This window comes from Atractosteus spatula, chromosome 1 (assembly GCF_055471065.1).
Source record: "Atractosteus spatula isolate fAtrSpa1 chromosome 1, fAtrSpa1.hap1, whole genome shotgun sequence".
NCBI classification, from domain to species: domain Eukaryota; kingdom Metazoa; phylum Chordata; class Actinopteri; order Semionotiformes; family Lepisosteidae; genus Atractosteus; species Atractosteus spatula.
Genome location: NC_142706.1, coordinates 62940162 through 62955675, shown reverse-complemented (window position 1 = coordinate 62955675; position 15514 = coordinate 62940162). Strand labels below are relative to the sequence as shown.

The 15514-nt window shown below is 40.5% G+C and overlaps 1 protein-coding gene across 6 annotated transcripts in view; it reads left to right on the top strand.

Moving 5' to 3' along the window:
- Positions 1–14146, top strand: part of LOC148841500 (vitamin D3 receptor A-like) — a 60814-nt gene extending 46668 nt beyond the window's left edge. For all 6 annotated transcript variants that reach the window (XM_088916846.1, XM_088916839.1, XM_088916872.1 and 3 more), the window contains 6 exons: positions 839–1023; positions 1428–1536; positions 2993–3167; positions 5018–5169; positions 5745–5861; positions 6862–14146. In XM_088916846.1, coding sequence (XP_088772972.1) covers positions 839–1023; positions 1428–1536; positions 2993–3167; positions 5018–5169; positions 5745–5861; positions 6862–7112 — 989 coding nt within the window. In that variant the 3' untranslated portion in view covers positions 7113–14146. The remainder of the gene's footprint in view (positions 1–838; positions 1024–1427; positions 1537–2992; positions 3168–5017; positions 5170–5744; positions 5862–6861) is intronic.
- Positions 14147–15514: the final 1368 nt, after the last annotated feature.

Genomic DNA, 15514 nt, shown 5'->3' with positions numbered 1-15514 from the left:
CCCATCTCCGCAATGGACATCTATTACCTTGTCAGTGGGAGGGGTGTTGCTTACTGGAGTCGCACAATCCTGCTGTTACTGTGAAGTTGCATAGGTCACAGTTTATATAGCTGAAAGGAACCCCAAGACCCCAACCCTCTTTTAAGATAAGATAAGATCACTTTATTGGCCATATACAATTTCTTGCATTAGGAATTTCTTTTCGCATACCCCAGCTTGCTCTTCATGAGACACACAGGCACACATAGGATAGAGAAGCTCGGGGTCAGAGCGCAGAATCGGCCATTTATACGGCGCCCCTGGAGCAGTTGGGGTTAAGGGCCTTGCTCAGGGGCCCAACGGAGTAGGATTCCTCTGCCGGCTACGGGATTTGAATCGGCAACCTTCCAGCCACAGTCGCAGATCCTTAACCACAGTGCTACCGCTCTGCTTTTGACTCATGCTTGGGCTGAACTTGCTGTTCTGGCTCATATAACCCAACCTGATTCTGGAAAATGAAATCAAATGCAGTGAAACTCCTCTTTGGCACAACCAGGCAAGGTGTTTGCTCAGATCGCAAGTCAAGCCATGTGGCTCAGATATCACAAGTTCACCAGACAGCTACAGGTTTCGGGTAACATAAGTAGGTAATGCTCTGCTCCCTTAATCAGTGCTCAGTGCCCTGCCAGGCACAGCGGAGCTTGCAGAATATTAAAAGATGAAGGCTACTAACCGATGATAGTGTTTAAGGTGCAGGCGAGGCAGTTTTTCCCACCCAGGAGTTGTAACATCAAAGCTGATGACCAAGCCAAAGCCCGGCTTGTGGTGTTGTGACTCTCCGTGTGTTTGTCCATGGCAGTCATCCTGACAGACGAGGAGGTGCAGAGGAAGAAGGACCTGATCCTGAAACGGAAGGAGGAAGAGGCCCTGCGGGAGGCGTCACGGCCGCGGCTCAGTGAGGAGCAGAGCAGGGTCATCTCCATGCTCGTGGAGGCCCACCGCAAGACCTATGACGACTCCTACTCCGACTTTAAGCAGTTTCGGGTCAGCACACCTGCTACTACTGTCTGCCCCAAGGAAAATGTGCCCACACATGCTCATTACATATTCTTGCACGCATTTGCAGAAATGTGCTTGATCTCCCAGGCATGCATAGGTCTCTGCCCTTTCTCATCTCTCCCAGAAGCATTCTGCAAAAAAAGCAATACGTCTCCCACAAACACTATAGACTTAAATAAATTAGTCGGACCCAAACGTGCACAGTGAGCAAACTTGTGTATGAAAAGCAAGCCTGGCGTTTAAGATGTGCATCTTCATTTCCTTCCATGTAAAATGACTTTTTCTTTTTGATCTTGGCCATTTGCTGTGCCGTGCTAGTCGTGGATTATGTTCTCATCAGTGTGTTTGAGGCAACCAGAAGTGACGGGTGGTGTTCTGCGATCTTTCAGCCTCCAGTAAGGGAGGGACCTGTGACACGTAGCGCTAGCCGAGCCGCATCCCTCAACTCCCTCAGTAACCTTTCTGATGCCTCCTCCGACTCCTTTAGCCAATCACCAGGTGAGCCAAGAGCTAGTTACCTGCAGCCTTTGTAAACTTGAGACCCCTGTGCAGTTGGGGGTCTTGCAGTACATGTTTCACTATATTCTGGACACTACTTCAGTAGGTACTGCAACAATGACATCTTTGTGACATCCATTCTCTTACAAGATTTTTTACAGAACTGATCGTGGTAAATGAGTTTCCCACTGCACAGAAGTAGAGTCAGTTAAGTGAGGGTCAGTTCTTTCTTGAAAGTATTAATTGGATAAAATGGAACAAAAGCACGGAAAAGAAGTCCCAAGGGTGCCTAGTTGCCTAGCTGCACTGCTTTGTGTTCTCGATCAAGTAGTTATTCTGCATCATTTTACATTCCCCCGTCAGCACGATCCTAGCGGAGCGTGGCGATTCACAGCAAGTTTGCTTCTGGTCTATTTTTGCTGCATAAAGTCTAAGAAGAAAACTATAAATCTGTTGCATTTTCACATCAAGAAAAACATATTACAGTATCGGTGCCACAAAGATGTTTTTGTCAACAATTCTTCTTATGCTGAATCTTGGATGTCGCAGCAGGGTTTCCTAAGTAGGAAATTTAAGCACTTGGCAAACAGTCCCTCTCTACTATATGCAGGAATGGATCCCTACTCATAGAATCAGATTTATCTACATTCCTGTTTTTCAGCATGTGCCTTATGCCATGGTCCCTCTTGTCCTTTTCAGCATAGTTTCAATCTGTGCTGAAGTGTGACTGTTGCTTTAACAAACATTGCAGGAAGCGAAGATTAAAACTGAGCATGAACCAAGTAACACCTGAATTTAAAAGCTTTCTCATTACAACAGGTCAAAATATAAATTGTCAAAACCAGAAAATTTTGACTCCCACTCACCGCTAATTAATTAGCCTATGTCTTTACCGTTTCTGGCACCAGCCAAAGAAACATAGCGCTTCCGTGACACTGATTGAGGGTTGGGTCATGTGAATTGATGAGTAGAGCGGAGGCTGAGAATTTAAGTAAACCCAGTACATTTAATCAGCCTGGGCATCAATATATTTGTGTATAATTCTGCAGTGGCCTAATGATCACAAATACTGTTAAAGAGGGACATGGTTCACCCAGTTCATTATGTGCATACTGGGTGCAAATAACTTTGGTTGCTTTTTGCACGTATAGATGAGACTATGGAGAACATGTTGACAATGACTGTGCACCCTAGAAGGCGCTGCAGTACATTAGCAGATATGCTGATGATATAACCTGGGAAGATGCTGTTCAATCTTTGTTGGAGAGCAGCGGTGTGTTTGCCCTCTGGTGGATAATGCTATTCTCCATGGCCACATGTTCCTCATTGTCTGAGCTGTACGTTTACCAAGTGACCAGATGTCATCAACAGTTTTCAAATCATCATGATTTTCATTATACTGTGGTTTGAATGTTGTCACCTAACCTATAAACACTTTTTTTTCTTGTGCCGACAGAGTCAGTGGACATGAAGCTGATGAACTTCAGCAACCTGCTGGCAATGTATCAGGGAAACAGCCCGGAACCCCAGAAGGACCCCACCGGACTCTCCATGCTGCCCCACCTGGCCGATCTGGTCAGCTACAGCATCCAGAAGGTCATTGGGTTTGCCAAGATGATCCCTGGGTTCAGGTACACACGCCAATGTTGGTGTTTTCAGAGGGTGGTTCCAAAATACTGCTTTGATGTCTAAATTGATTTTTTTTTGCAAAACAGACAAGGAGAAGGTGAGAGCCTCACTTCTCATTATTTCACCATGTTGGTCAGGAAGGAAGGGAGAAATATCAGGGAAATATCGGAGCTATCTAGCATACTTTTTAAGCAATGTTGAACTAGATTATCACTATACCTACTGAGCTGCTTTCTTTACAGGCCACAGCCTGTCCTCTATGTCAAGCAGCATTTCTCAGTAAACTGCTGCAGGCCCTTTCTACCGTGCCAGAAGACCTTGCCTGTCCTAATGTGTACTGATTACAACCAGTGATTTACCAAAGAAGGAAAGGTGGTATCTGTCAGTTCTGCATTCATGCTTATTCCTTATGTATACTTCTTTCCCATTTCCCCTTATCATTATTTTCAGACAAGCTGATGTTGGTGGAATGGGCATTTGTGGAAAAGAAATTTTCACCCAAAAGTGCAAGCTAAAATTTACATTAACGGGAAATTACATAACCAATGAAATGATAAAAGATGCCAACAATACTCACTGGTTGCAATAAACGGCATTTAGCTGGGGATGTCTTTAGATGCATGTTTTAAATTCCAAAATGTTTTTTCTTGTGTTGACTATGCTTTATGAAAGCAATTAGCAATTAATTTAGTTTTAAATGTAAAGATGTGTTCACATACGTAATTTATATTAAAAGAATTTTAATTTTAGATCCATGATCTGTTTTTTCTTTCCGAAATGGCAGAGTGCGACTGTTCTTACAAAATTGTAGGTTTGTTACAAATAACGACCTGTTCAGCTATGCCATTGTCCTAAAAATGATGAGGATAGGGAATAGAAGTTTCCCTCCTTGGTTGTCTTACCATAGTCTTCTGTCATCACTTGAATTGAACCTGAAAGCTTTAACGTTTCTGGCATGCCTCTATGTATTGTGATGTTGTTCACGTTCAGCCATGGGGGGTGTTTGCAGTAAAGGCCTGTTTTGTGTACATTACTACATTCTCTGGAGAGGCATACTCCAGAAGGAGCAGTGCTTCTCACACTGTGGACCATGACAGGCTCTTGGAATTGTGCCATGTACTCGGAAGAGAATGTTTTTAAACAGTGTGGATCAGGAGGTCCGTGTAGTTTTGTCCAGCACTGCACCGAATTAAACAGTTATATTAATTGAAACAACCTCGTATTGAAAATCTTGTATAAAAAGTGAAGTTTTCTCTTGAATTTTTCTCATTCAAATTGTGGTAATTTCTTGCAATGTGAATTGATTACATGTGAATCTGTTTTGAAATCAGTCTGGGATTTCTAACATTACTGGTGAAATATCAAGTTAAAAGGGGATTTTCATTCTCAAGCACATTAAAATTAATTTAATGTCTGTAATGTGAATTAGATATTAATGCTCTTAGAGGTACCCACGTGTGTTTTTTTTCCTAAGACCGTCAGTATTTAGTTAGTTAAAAATGCAGCAAGACTCAGATAAGCATTTCAACTATTGGCTGCAACTAGATTATTTGCCATGCATCTGTCGAAATCAGGATGCCTCCTGTGCTTTTATTTTTGGAAAGTTTGTGACCTCTGCTTCATAGAAAGAAGGAAAACCAGATGGCAAGTGTTACTTAAACTTAGCTTAACTTGTTTTGTTCGTACATGATCTATATTTATTTGTAAAAATGAACCCTGGGGCATTCTTCGTTTCCTTTCTGTTGTCTCTTCTTCCAAGCTGCTGCTGTTAGGTTGTCACTGATGGTGACAAGGTGTGTTGAAGTATTGGACATCAGGGTGTGACTGGATTTCCTTTATGCACAATTTTCAGAGACCTGACTGCGGATGACCAGATAGCTTTACTGAAGTCCAGTGCCATTGAGATCATCATGCTGCGCTCCAACCAGTCCTTCAACTTGGACGACATGTCCTGGACCTGTGGCAGCCCAGATTTCAAGTACTGCATCAATGATGTCACAAAGGGTAAGGGGCAGACTGGTCTTAAGACTGCCCACACTGGGGATTCCCCAGTTCCAGGCTCTACATACCAGCTACACACAATTACTGTATAAGCATTATAATGGGTGGCTCTTTCTTAGTTTCTTTCTTAGTTTGTGCCAGTATTATAATAGTTGTTTCTGTGCTCATTCTTAGTTTACTCCAACACAAATTAAGCTAAAAGAAGTTAAGATTTTGTAAGCCCTCCTTTGGGTTGAAGAACCTTGAAGAGGCATATCATATTGCATTTTTAACAGTCTCTCTTGAGGAAATGAGTATAAATAAAATCTGATCATTGCTTAGAAATGTATTTTTTGCAGTTATGCTATTCATGTTTTCAGTACTTCTTTTCGTACATTATCACCTCCATGTGTACTCCATGTTAAAATCTCTTGATGTATGTGAAGGGTGTGAATCCATTTGGAGTTTATTATGCCTTCAGTTTATCACAGTCTATAAGTAGAACATCTTTTGTTAACTCACCCTCTTGGGTTCATTGATTGTGTGCTGCCTCAGTTTATTGGCAATTTATTTCCATCTTGCTACCCTCTGTCCACCAGCTGGACACACAATGGAGCTCCTGGAGCCACTGGTGAAGTTCCAGGTGAACCTCAAGAAACTCAATCTAGATGAAGAGGAGCATGTGCTGCTGATGGCCATCTGTCTGCTATCCCCAGGTAAGAGTCTGTCTGTGTGCCTCCTCTGAAGTGTTCAGCTGAACTTGCATTCACGTTCGCAGCATTAATATTAAGCCCCAAGACCATTTTTGTTAATTGTGTGTCAGAATACTTCATAAAGTATTTTAATCATAATGCTTAACATCGTGCAGAACAAAGTGCACAGAAAGACAGAATGTGCTTTAAACCAGCGGTATTGTAGTAGAGGTTTATCTTTTTACTTTCTTTGTATTTTGGTTAACATAAATGGTGTTGAGTTTACAGGCTGTTGCTGGTGGTAGGTGTGGATATTGGCTTTATACTCTTTGTTTGAGTTCTCCTGTCTGTCTCTATCCATGTATATCTGTCAGTAGTTGTGGCTTCTTCCCCTGGGATCGAACTTGGTTCACCTTTATGTGTGAGTGGTTGTGGATGCTTGCATAGATGCACTTTTGCGTGTCCTTCCAGATGTGTTTGACCTTCAGCTACAGCAAAAATGACCAGAGGAGAGTTGGTACTAGAGCACTCTAGTGTCCCCTTAATTGAGCTTATGGGCCCTTTCAAGTCACACCTAGTATTGGGTCCTCTCACGAGATAGGTCAGACTGTGACAAGCCCCTTATGCTTTGTGCTTTTGGCATGTAAGTTCAGCAGTGTCTCATACTGCACCACATGGTTCAGGTATTGCTGTGTGCTCTTTGTTTCAGGGCTGTCCCAAACCCTGGGAGTATATGCTGTGACATTTTGAAGGATAGAGGTATAATATAGGTTAGCAGCTACAAAAAACCTGAGGCTGAAGTAGCATCTCTAAGGCAAACTAGAGTATAAGTAAGGTTAGGAGCAAGAGGAGGCTATGCAAACTTTTTTTCCCTTTTCAATTTCTTACACTCATGCCTGTGGAGATAATTTTGAAACTTCCTGCTTTGGCACTTTGGGGAAAAATGCTGGAAGACCCAGGGCAAGGGGGTTTGTCGTCAGTGTTGCAGGTACTGGATCCAAGACGCTGTGTGCGTGTTTTTCAGACCGGCCAGGCATCCAGGACCACGCACGGATCGAGGCCCTCCAGGACAAGCTGTCGGAGATCCTGCAGGCCTATATCCGTGTGCATCGCCGTAGCCGGCTGCTCTATGCCAAGATGATCCAGAAGCTGGCAGACCTGCGTAGCCTGAATGAAGAGCATTCCAAGCAGTACCGCTGCCTGTCCTTCCAGCCAGAGCACAGCACGCAGCTCACGCCCCTGGTGCTGGAGGTGTTTGGCAGCGAGGTGTCCTAGCCAGTGCAGAGCAGGATTAGATAGATGGCTGCCGAGTCCTGATGAGGTACCTCCTCTCGTTTCGAGTCCAAAAGGGAATTAGAAGATATTCTACATAGATATATTTAAAAATAAAGATTGGTTTATGTCAAAATGAATTAATTTATCACATATTGTTTGCAAGGATGTGTGTATATACAGTATGTATATGTGTGCACATTTTCATAAGCATGTATATACTATTGTGAAATGCTTGCTTTCTTTGTGCATAGACATGCTGTCGTTTTTGTACACACATATACATAGCTTTCTATAAATACACCTAAAACGCAAGCTGCCTTCTGTTTTTAATGTTTGTTTATAAATATCTGAAATAACCACTTCTGTAAAGTTCAGGATACAGAAAGTGTCTATTTGTAGGTCTTGTTTTTTTTATATCTCGGATCCATGTTTGAAGCCCTCACCTGTCCTTAAGTGCCATTATCACCCTTCTCAGCATCAGTTTAAAAAAAAAACATTCTTTGTAGGAAAAATGTTCTTTGTTCCCAGTCTCCCATCTTTATCTGCCACAAATCACACAAGATCAGTTAAAAACTTAAACCATTTCAGGCTGTTTTGCTTTTGAGAAATTACACTGCCCTGTCTATATGATAGTCAGTACGTTCAGAATATATGTTATCTTAAGTGCTGAGGTGACCACAGTGAAGTTTTCACTATTCCACACCTCCATACTGGGTAATACATTTAATGCTGAAAGACTTAGTAGTTACTTGTTGAAGGGGTGAAGAGATCATTGTCTGATTGTTCTTTGTATATGACTGCCCCCTGGTGGTCAAAAATTGTAAATACTATTCTGTGTATTTAAAAATCAACAGGTAAATGCAAAGATAATTTAAAACAAGTTTAAAAAAATATGCAAATGTTTATTTTTTAATAACACTATGCTTTGCCTAGTACTTTATTTTTGTGTATGGGACGCCTTTGTTGTGTGATATAACTTGGAAATGGGGGGGCTGCAGGGAGGGAGACTTAAAATGTGGTCAGGATGTGTGTTTTTACATTAGAAGACAATGCTGCTCGTAAGTGAAAGCCATAGACAGCTGAAACAGTCAAGCAAGCATGTTGCAGCAAGCCTAACAGCAGTGGTACATGACCAGCTACAATTCCAATTATCTATTCCCCACTTATCCGGGTGAACACGTCGGAAAGCCGGAGCCTATCCTGGAAGTACTGGGTTCAAGTGGACTGAGGACTGCTGTTGACCTTGATAGGACCAGACATCACAAGGTCCTGTAGAAACGGACAGTTGAAACGAACCAAAGCTATGTGGCATGTCTTTCGCTGAAGGAGGAAACGAGAGCACATGAGGAAAATGTGCATGAACTCTGTAGAAGAAATGCAAGCTCACCACACCGGTTACTGGAGGTTGGAACTAAAATAAGGACCATGATACTGTGAGGCAGAAATGCGAACTGCTGTGTCACTGTGCCACCTCCTGCTAGAAGTGTTTTAGAAATATCGGCTTTGATAAGAATAGCCAAGTTTTCCAACTATTTACCTTATCAAACATTTAGTTAAATTCAGTAGTTCTGTTTTTTTGTTTACAATAACTTTTTGATTTCTTATCTTTTATATGTATGTACTTGCTGGACAAAATATTAGGAACCTAAAACCAAAAGAATAGCAGCAACAAAATGTCCATCACCATCCCTAGCCAGAATGATCCCTAGCTCTCTGTTTGCATTGAAAGCTAGTGAACCCTACATACAGTTCAGTCCCACACACTGTTACCCTCATCAGTTTCACCTCAAAGCAATCCTGCTAGTAGACTGAGATGGGATCAGATTGGTGATATTTCAAAACCCTGCGTCATCCCCAGTTTAGGCGGTTCTTGCTGCTCGAAGTAACCTAGCGCGTTATTTATTGGAGTGTTCCTGATATTTTGACACATGACTACATCTTCATAACAGCCATCATTCATCAAAGTAGATGTTGCACATGCACGTGGTGAATTCATGTAATGATGTCATTCGGGGGTGGATGGGGTATAGCCTTTCATACTGTACATGGTTTTGATGCATTGATTTTGTATTGCCGATCAGTACAGAAAGCACAACAGAGCTAGAAGAGATAAGAGTTTTAAGTGATTGTATAATTTTATCAATGTTCTTCTGAGATCCGTAAACCCAAGGTTTCTTTTTATTCCAGCTGAGCTCAGTTTTTTTAATTGAACAATTAATACTGTAGATTAAACAATTAACTGTTCGGCTTTATTAGACTTCTTTGGTTTTCTTAAGCTCTTGAAGCAGGGAGCAAAACCCTGTCAAATTTTTTTTGTAAATTGTAACTAGCATCTATTTACAGTAGGTGCTTATACTGTAAATGCACTTAAACTACAGTTAAGCAAAACCGAAGTTCAACTGGGATGGAAACTAGAAGACAGTTATGTTTTGGACCAGGATTTTGCAAGTTCACATGCTAAGTCTGGTGCTGTAACTTGGTGCTTTTCAAGCACCTTGCACTGCAGCAGAATGTGTATCTGATTTGTGATCAGGCTGCTTCTTAATGTGTGTCCTGATGTGGCTGTACCATACATCATCCACTGTCAAACACAGTGAGGGCCAAAAAGAAGGCCCCTGTTTGCCTTAAACACAGTGGAAGCTGTTTGGAATACATTACTCAAGGATAGGTCTGCAGTTAGTGAAGCATTCAAGTGGGTACTGAATTTCTTTAATCACTTTGCTCTGTGGGAATGTGCTGCACTACCTTCTTGACTATTTAAACCCAGTTCAATTAACTTTTTTCCTGCATGGCAGTGTTATGGGTCTTCTGTATGCATCGCTGCATTTGATATTGCTGATGCTTGACCCCTCTGCTCTTTATATAATTACATGTGCTTACACAAGTTATCACTTATATGCCCATTACTTGTCCGTAGCGAGTGTTTGGTATTTGCATCTCTAACAGTGTCCCTAAGTCCAGTCCCAGTCACCCCGAGAATGATTTTAAAGGTTTCTTGCATTGCTGTCGCAAGACATCAAGATTAGGAAACAAACTTAGACACAGCCTCCTGCGGAATTAGCATTGACATGATGACTTTGATGGACATTCCCGCTGTTCTCTTGGCTATATTTTTTCGTGCTCTAAGCCAAGGGTCAGCACTAACATTGGCTTCAGATTTCGACTGCACATTGAAATCTGGAGCCATGAAGGTGATGGGATTTCAAGATACTGCACTCTTCCAGTTGCAGTTGCAGTTGTCGGGATGCATGTTTAGCGAGGAAATTGCCAAATGTCAATTGCTGTTTTTGTGCTGGCGTGACATTGTGTCAGCCTGGTGTTCTTCAGCGATGCCTGCAGGACTCTCACAACAGACAACCTGCAGTGTCAGTGTGCACATGTGTGGTTTTTTGTGAGGGAATGTGAACTACCGCTCTGCTCAGGAAACTTGCAGACGTGTTTTTGGGTCTGAGAGACTGTTGTGCAAAAGGAGTTTAGGATACAGTTTAGAATCATTTTTCATTGATAGTTATTTTAGAATCATTTCTCTTTTTCTTTCTTCTCAGATATTCACTATTTTAAAAGCTTTGCTATATACTGTATCACAAGTGCCAAAAAGGTTTTCTCTTTCACTGTCCTAGGCAGACAAAGGGATGCCAGCCCTGTTGCCTGTAAATATTTTTAAGATAGTGCTTGGATAGTAGATTTTTTAGCTGTTCCAGGGTAGAAAATTACCATCTGAAATGGTATATCGATTTGTGTTGCTGCATTCATTCCTTGCATACCTTAAAATAATAGTTGAAAATAAAAGTTGAACAGTCCATGTGAGAACACTGTAAACCAATCATGATGCAGTTCTCATGAAGACACCAAAAAATTTTCAGCAGGATCTGAGTCCAGCCCAACACAATCTATTCCCTTATTTACAAGTTCTTATTGGATTGACGCTCCTCCCAGAGATACGAGGTGATTGTGGTTCCCAAAGTGGAATGCCTTAGCCAAAACAAACTACCTCTCACATACGTTTCTATTTATTACTTCAGATACATTAAGTAATTACCTCATCTCCTGCAAAGTGAATATTGCAGACTGTGATACCTTAGGGATATTGGGCCCATTCTTAACTTAATTTTTCGTGTAGAAGTCTCCAGTTTGGAGCTGCAGTACACCACTGGAAAGATTTTTTTTATTCAGATGGAAGATATGCATCTACAGTAAGTGAAGATCACTCTTCTTGTCCATCAGTTTTTTTCTACAAATTCTACATTTTTAGTTTGGAAATGTCCAAATTCAGTTTTTTTTTCTGCTGTACATTACAGTACAGTGGCTCATGGTCACCAGCAAACACAATGTGAACTGTTTACTCATTGGTCTAAAATTATTCCAATACTGCTACAGTAGAGCATCCCAATACAGAATTTCATATGCATGTGAGGTTATGGAGACAAACCCATGTGCAAAAGATTTTGGCTGCACTTTTAAATTTACTTTATTTTTTAAACCTTTTTAAAAACTAACAATTCTTGTGTAATTCCTAGAACATTGTTCTTAAAGACACTACCTGCAACATGTAGATAAAATAAGAGACTGACCCATTAGTCCATTTCTCTGAAAGCTAAACCTGCTATACTGACATTGTTGTCCCAACAGTTGCTGGCCATCTGTGTCTCTCCCCTATCAGTATTGTGCCCTGCCATCTTGCTGCCTTGCTTTATTCCAGTTATTAATAGTTCTAGTTAAATCTGTTTTAATTTTTAATTTTCTGTCTAAGATTCTAGCTAGAACATTCAAGTGGGGTAGTCTCTATGTGCGCAGAACAGCAAAGACCTGGCTTTTTCACAGGATGAAATTCAGGTTTCTCACTTAGAACCCCCTATTTGCTCACTAGTTGTAAACAAAACAATTTCTCCTAGTCGTGTATCAGACTGGGGCTCATTTGATCAACAATAATGCTTTTCCTTCTTAACAGACTTCGTTCTTCAGAGGTCTAAGAGTAGTAATGAATCTATAAATAAATCACTTACAGGGTGAATGATGAAAGCACAGTTTTTTTGTTTTTTTAGATGTTGTAAATCTCATGTGACATTCAGCTGCGTGGTAGTGCTGGAAATAAAAAAAGAAGCAACACTGACATTTTTTGTTTGGAATTCTAACAGAAAAAAAGACAAGGTTATAAAGCTCTTTGACAATTTTTTAATGCAAAAGAAAAACACTACTCCTACAGCTTGGCACTCCTGTTTTATAGCCTTTGGGAGTTAAAATGGGATGCCAGTGCTGGTTAACCAGAATGTCTGTCTGAATTATATGATACTTCAGGTGTCATAATTCGCTCCACTTTCTCCTCAGTGCAAATCTTAAGGTGTCTGTGTGACCTCCAGTGGAAATCTCTGGACATACTGTAGAAAGCACATTTAGGGTAGTGCAGAGACAGCTGGTGATCTGATCTGAGGAATCCGGCTTTTGACCGAATGGCCATGCTACAGCTGACATTTGGGCTGAATGCAAAATTTATTTTGTACTTTTAAAAGACAATTTGAAAAATATTTTTAAGCAGGGGTGCATTTTTTTCCTCTCAATATAAATCCAATGGGGTATGTAATTCCTAAGCAACATCTCCCAGGAGCACAGACTCCATCTTTCTGTGATGCTGTCCCTCACAACTGTTTGAGCACTTCACCAACTTTCCCATGAGACACAACCTATTGTGCTCACCTGCACGTACATCTAAGTAAAAACAGATTTGTAGATGAATAGATAAATTAGAAGTGGGCAAAACATGTTCGTTAACAGATAGGTTTGTATATAGATGTTATGGATTTTGCACTTTACATTTAGGTTACTGAAAATCTAAATGGTAGAGAAAATATATATTTGTAAAAAAAATTAAGAAAATTACAAATTACGGTTTGTATGGGGAGACTCCATACAGTGGTTAGAGGGCTCCCCCTAGTGCCACTTTGTGCATGATATCTTCAGCCTTATATTGACAGCAGCTTGCAGTCTGTCTGCCCCCTGTGTGAAGGCTTCATGCTCAAATTATACAACTCTTTATTTTGTGTGGGGGTGTGTAGGCCCAAATATAGTGCCTTTCAAGGCCCGGACCTGCTCTAAATTTTAGGATTGCAAGCAAAGGATTTTGCAGAGCCAAATTCGTACAATGAGCTTCTCAAGGTAGAACTGTTTCAATAACGTTGTTAGCTTTTACTATTGCTCATCAGAATTTCTGAACCTTTGAAATTGATGGTCAGCATGTCTTAGCTTATAGGGAAAATCAAGCAACAGTGAATCAGGTTGACGGCCTTTGGAGTCTGGTAGCATACGCGACTTGACATTGTGCAATGTTCACTGTTGCTGTTCATCCCACAGTGATGTGGTTTTGATAAAGAAACGTTATTTTATAGAATAAGGATTTTTTTCTTGATTTTATTTAAAACATTTAAGAAATGTATACATGTGTTCTTAAAACATTGAGCATTTTGGGGTAATGAGGACAAACATTATTATGAATATAATCAAATGTAATGCCTTAAAACTGTGTGACTCTCTTGACCTGTAGAATTACATTAATGGTTTTGTAGCTGGAGGTTGCAGCAAAACTGAATAAAAATACCTCTGGTAACCAATGGCCTCCCTCTTGTCAGGGACTCCTATTGTCAGTCCCTTACAGTGTAAAATCTTTCTAGGCTTCTGTTGTTCTCCGTTTTCACCTCTTTTTGGGAATTCAAGGTCTTGTCTCGTGTTTCATTTTATTTTTCTTTGTTAAATTTCAATTTTCCCCACAAGTGCTTAGAACGAAAACATTGCTGAAATAAGTCGGATCTCTAACCAAGCTTGTGTCGTGGACTTGTTGACGCAGTATTCCACAGTGGCTTGCTGCATGTCACTGTGAAATACTATCAGTGCTATCATAATGCATAGTATTACGGCATTGCCCTTGTGTTCTTCTCAGATTTTTTGTTTCCACTTTAAAATTCCTGTACATTTGATTCTGTGTATTTGTAAGCAGTGGAAAAAAGTTTTCAAAATTCAAATAAAGAGCTATACATGCTGTGACATTTAACTGTGCATGTGCTTTTGTTAATATTGAATTTATTCTATGTTTTGCTCAGAAGGGTTTTGTAGAGTGTTCAAATTTTAGAAAGTTTCCTAAATCCTGCTTATAAAAGAATAAACAGAATGGGAGGTGACTTGCCCTCGGTCCTTTTCCTCAGTGGTCTTTGGTTTGCAGTGGAAGTGAACGGTCACTAGTTGGAGTGGGTGATTTTTACTAACTACTAATTTATTTGAATTTATTTATGCAGCAGAGTGTTTTACGGGAGCAATTCAGGTGAAGTATCTCGTTTAAGGTTACCACAGCACTCTCTCGCCTGGGAGAACCTACATCCTTCCACTAACAAGTCCAGAGCACTAAACATGGCTCCCTCTGATTTCACCTGAATCCATGAGGAGTGAGGATGCCAGTGTGGCTCCTCCTGTGATATTTCAAGATCAGCCACATGGTCTAAATGGTGGAACCTGTTGGGTACAACATTTATTGGTTGGTCAGTGCATTTGCAGGACTACATTCCAACTCAACTCTCAAAGGCCTAAATATTATTGGCTCAGTTGAACCAAATTAACACTTTTCCCAGTTCTTCAGCTGTAAAGAAACCTAGAAAACCTGTAACATCCCTATAGTCTCAGAGATGGCCCACTGTGATTTGGCAGATATTATAAAGAACTAATATAATCCACCCAGATTTGGCAGATAACTAATATAAGTTTTGAAGGTCTGTTAAATTTACATTGTCATGAACTTCTCATTGAACAAATTCAGATACAAAAATAATGTTTTAGTAGATGAATAGTTAATACATTCAGTACAGGTTCGGTTTATTATGTATGATTTGTGTTATGTAGGTCAGTATTGGTGATTTTGATTCAACTGAGGGGTTTTCATGTACCAGTGTCACTTTGTTTTTGTTTTTTTAACAGGCCATTGCTGAATACGGAGGTAACGAGCTTACTTTTGTAAAGCTGACACTAAGGAGCTGGCTGGCCATGGTTTTGAGCCTTTTTTTAAACAAACTCTTGATATGCTTATTTAATAGTCACTCCACTGATGTACACTCAGCCGTGCTTAAAATAGTTGAAGTATCCCATTTGACTGAAAGTCCATAATTGTTCTTCCACTGCTGAAGGGGTGATTAGTCTTAGCCTAACTGCTGTAGACCTATATTTTTTAGGCCTTACCTAATGTCATGGAACAGACTGTTCGCAAGCAGTTATGCTTTGTTTTAGCAATTATATATAATCCAGTATGCAGTTTGGTTTAATTGGAAAATTACTTTCCTGTCTGCTAATGACTGGAATAAGTTCTTTGTGATCCTCTGGGAAGAAAAGTAGTGTTGGAAGTAGATGCTATCAGTTGCAACAGTGCTGTT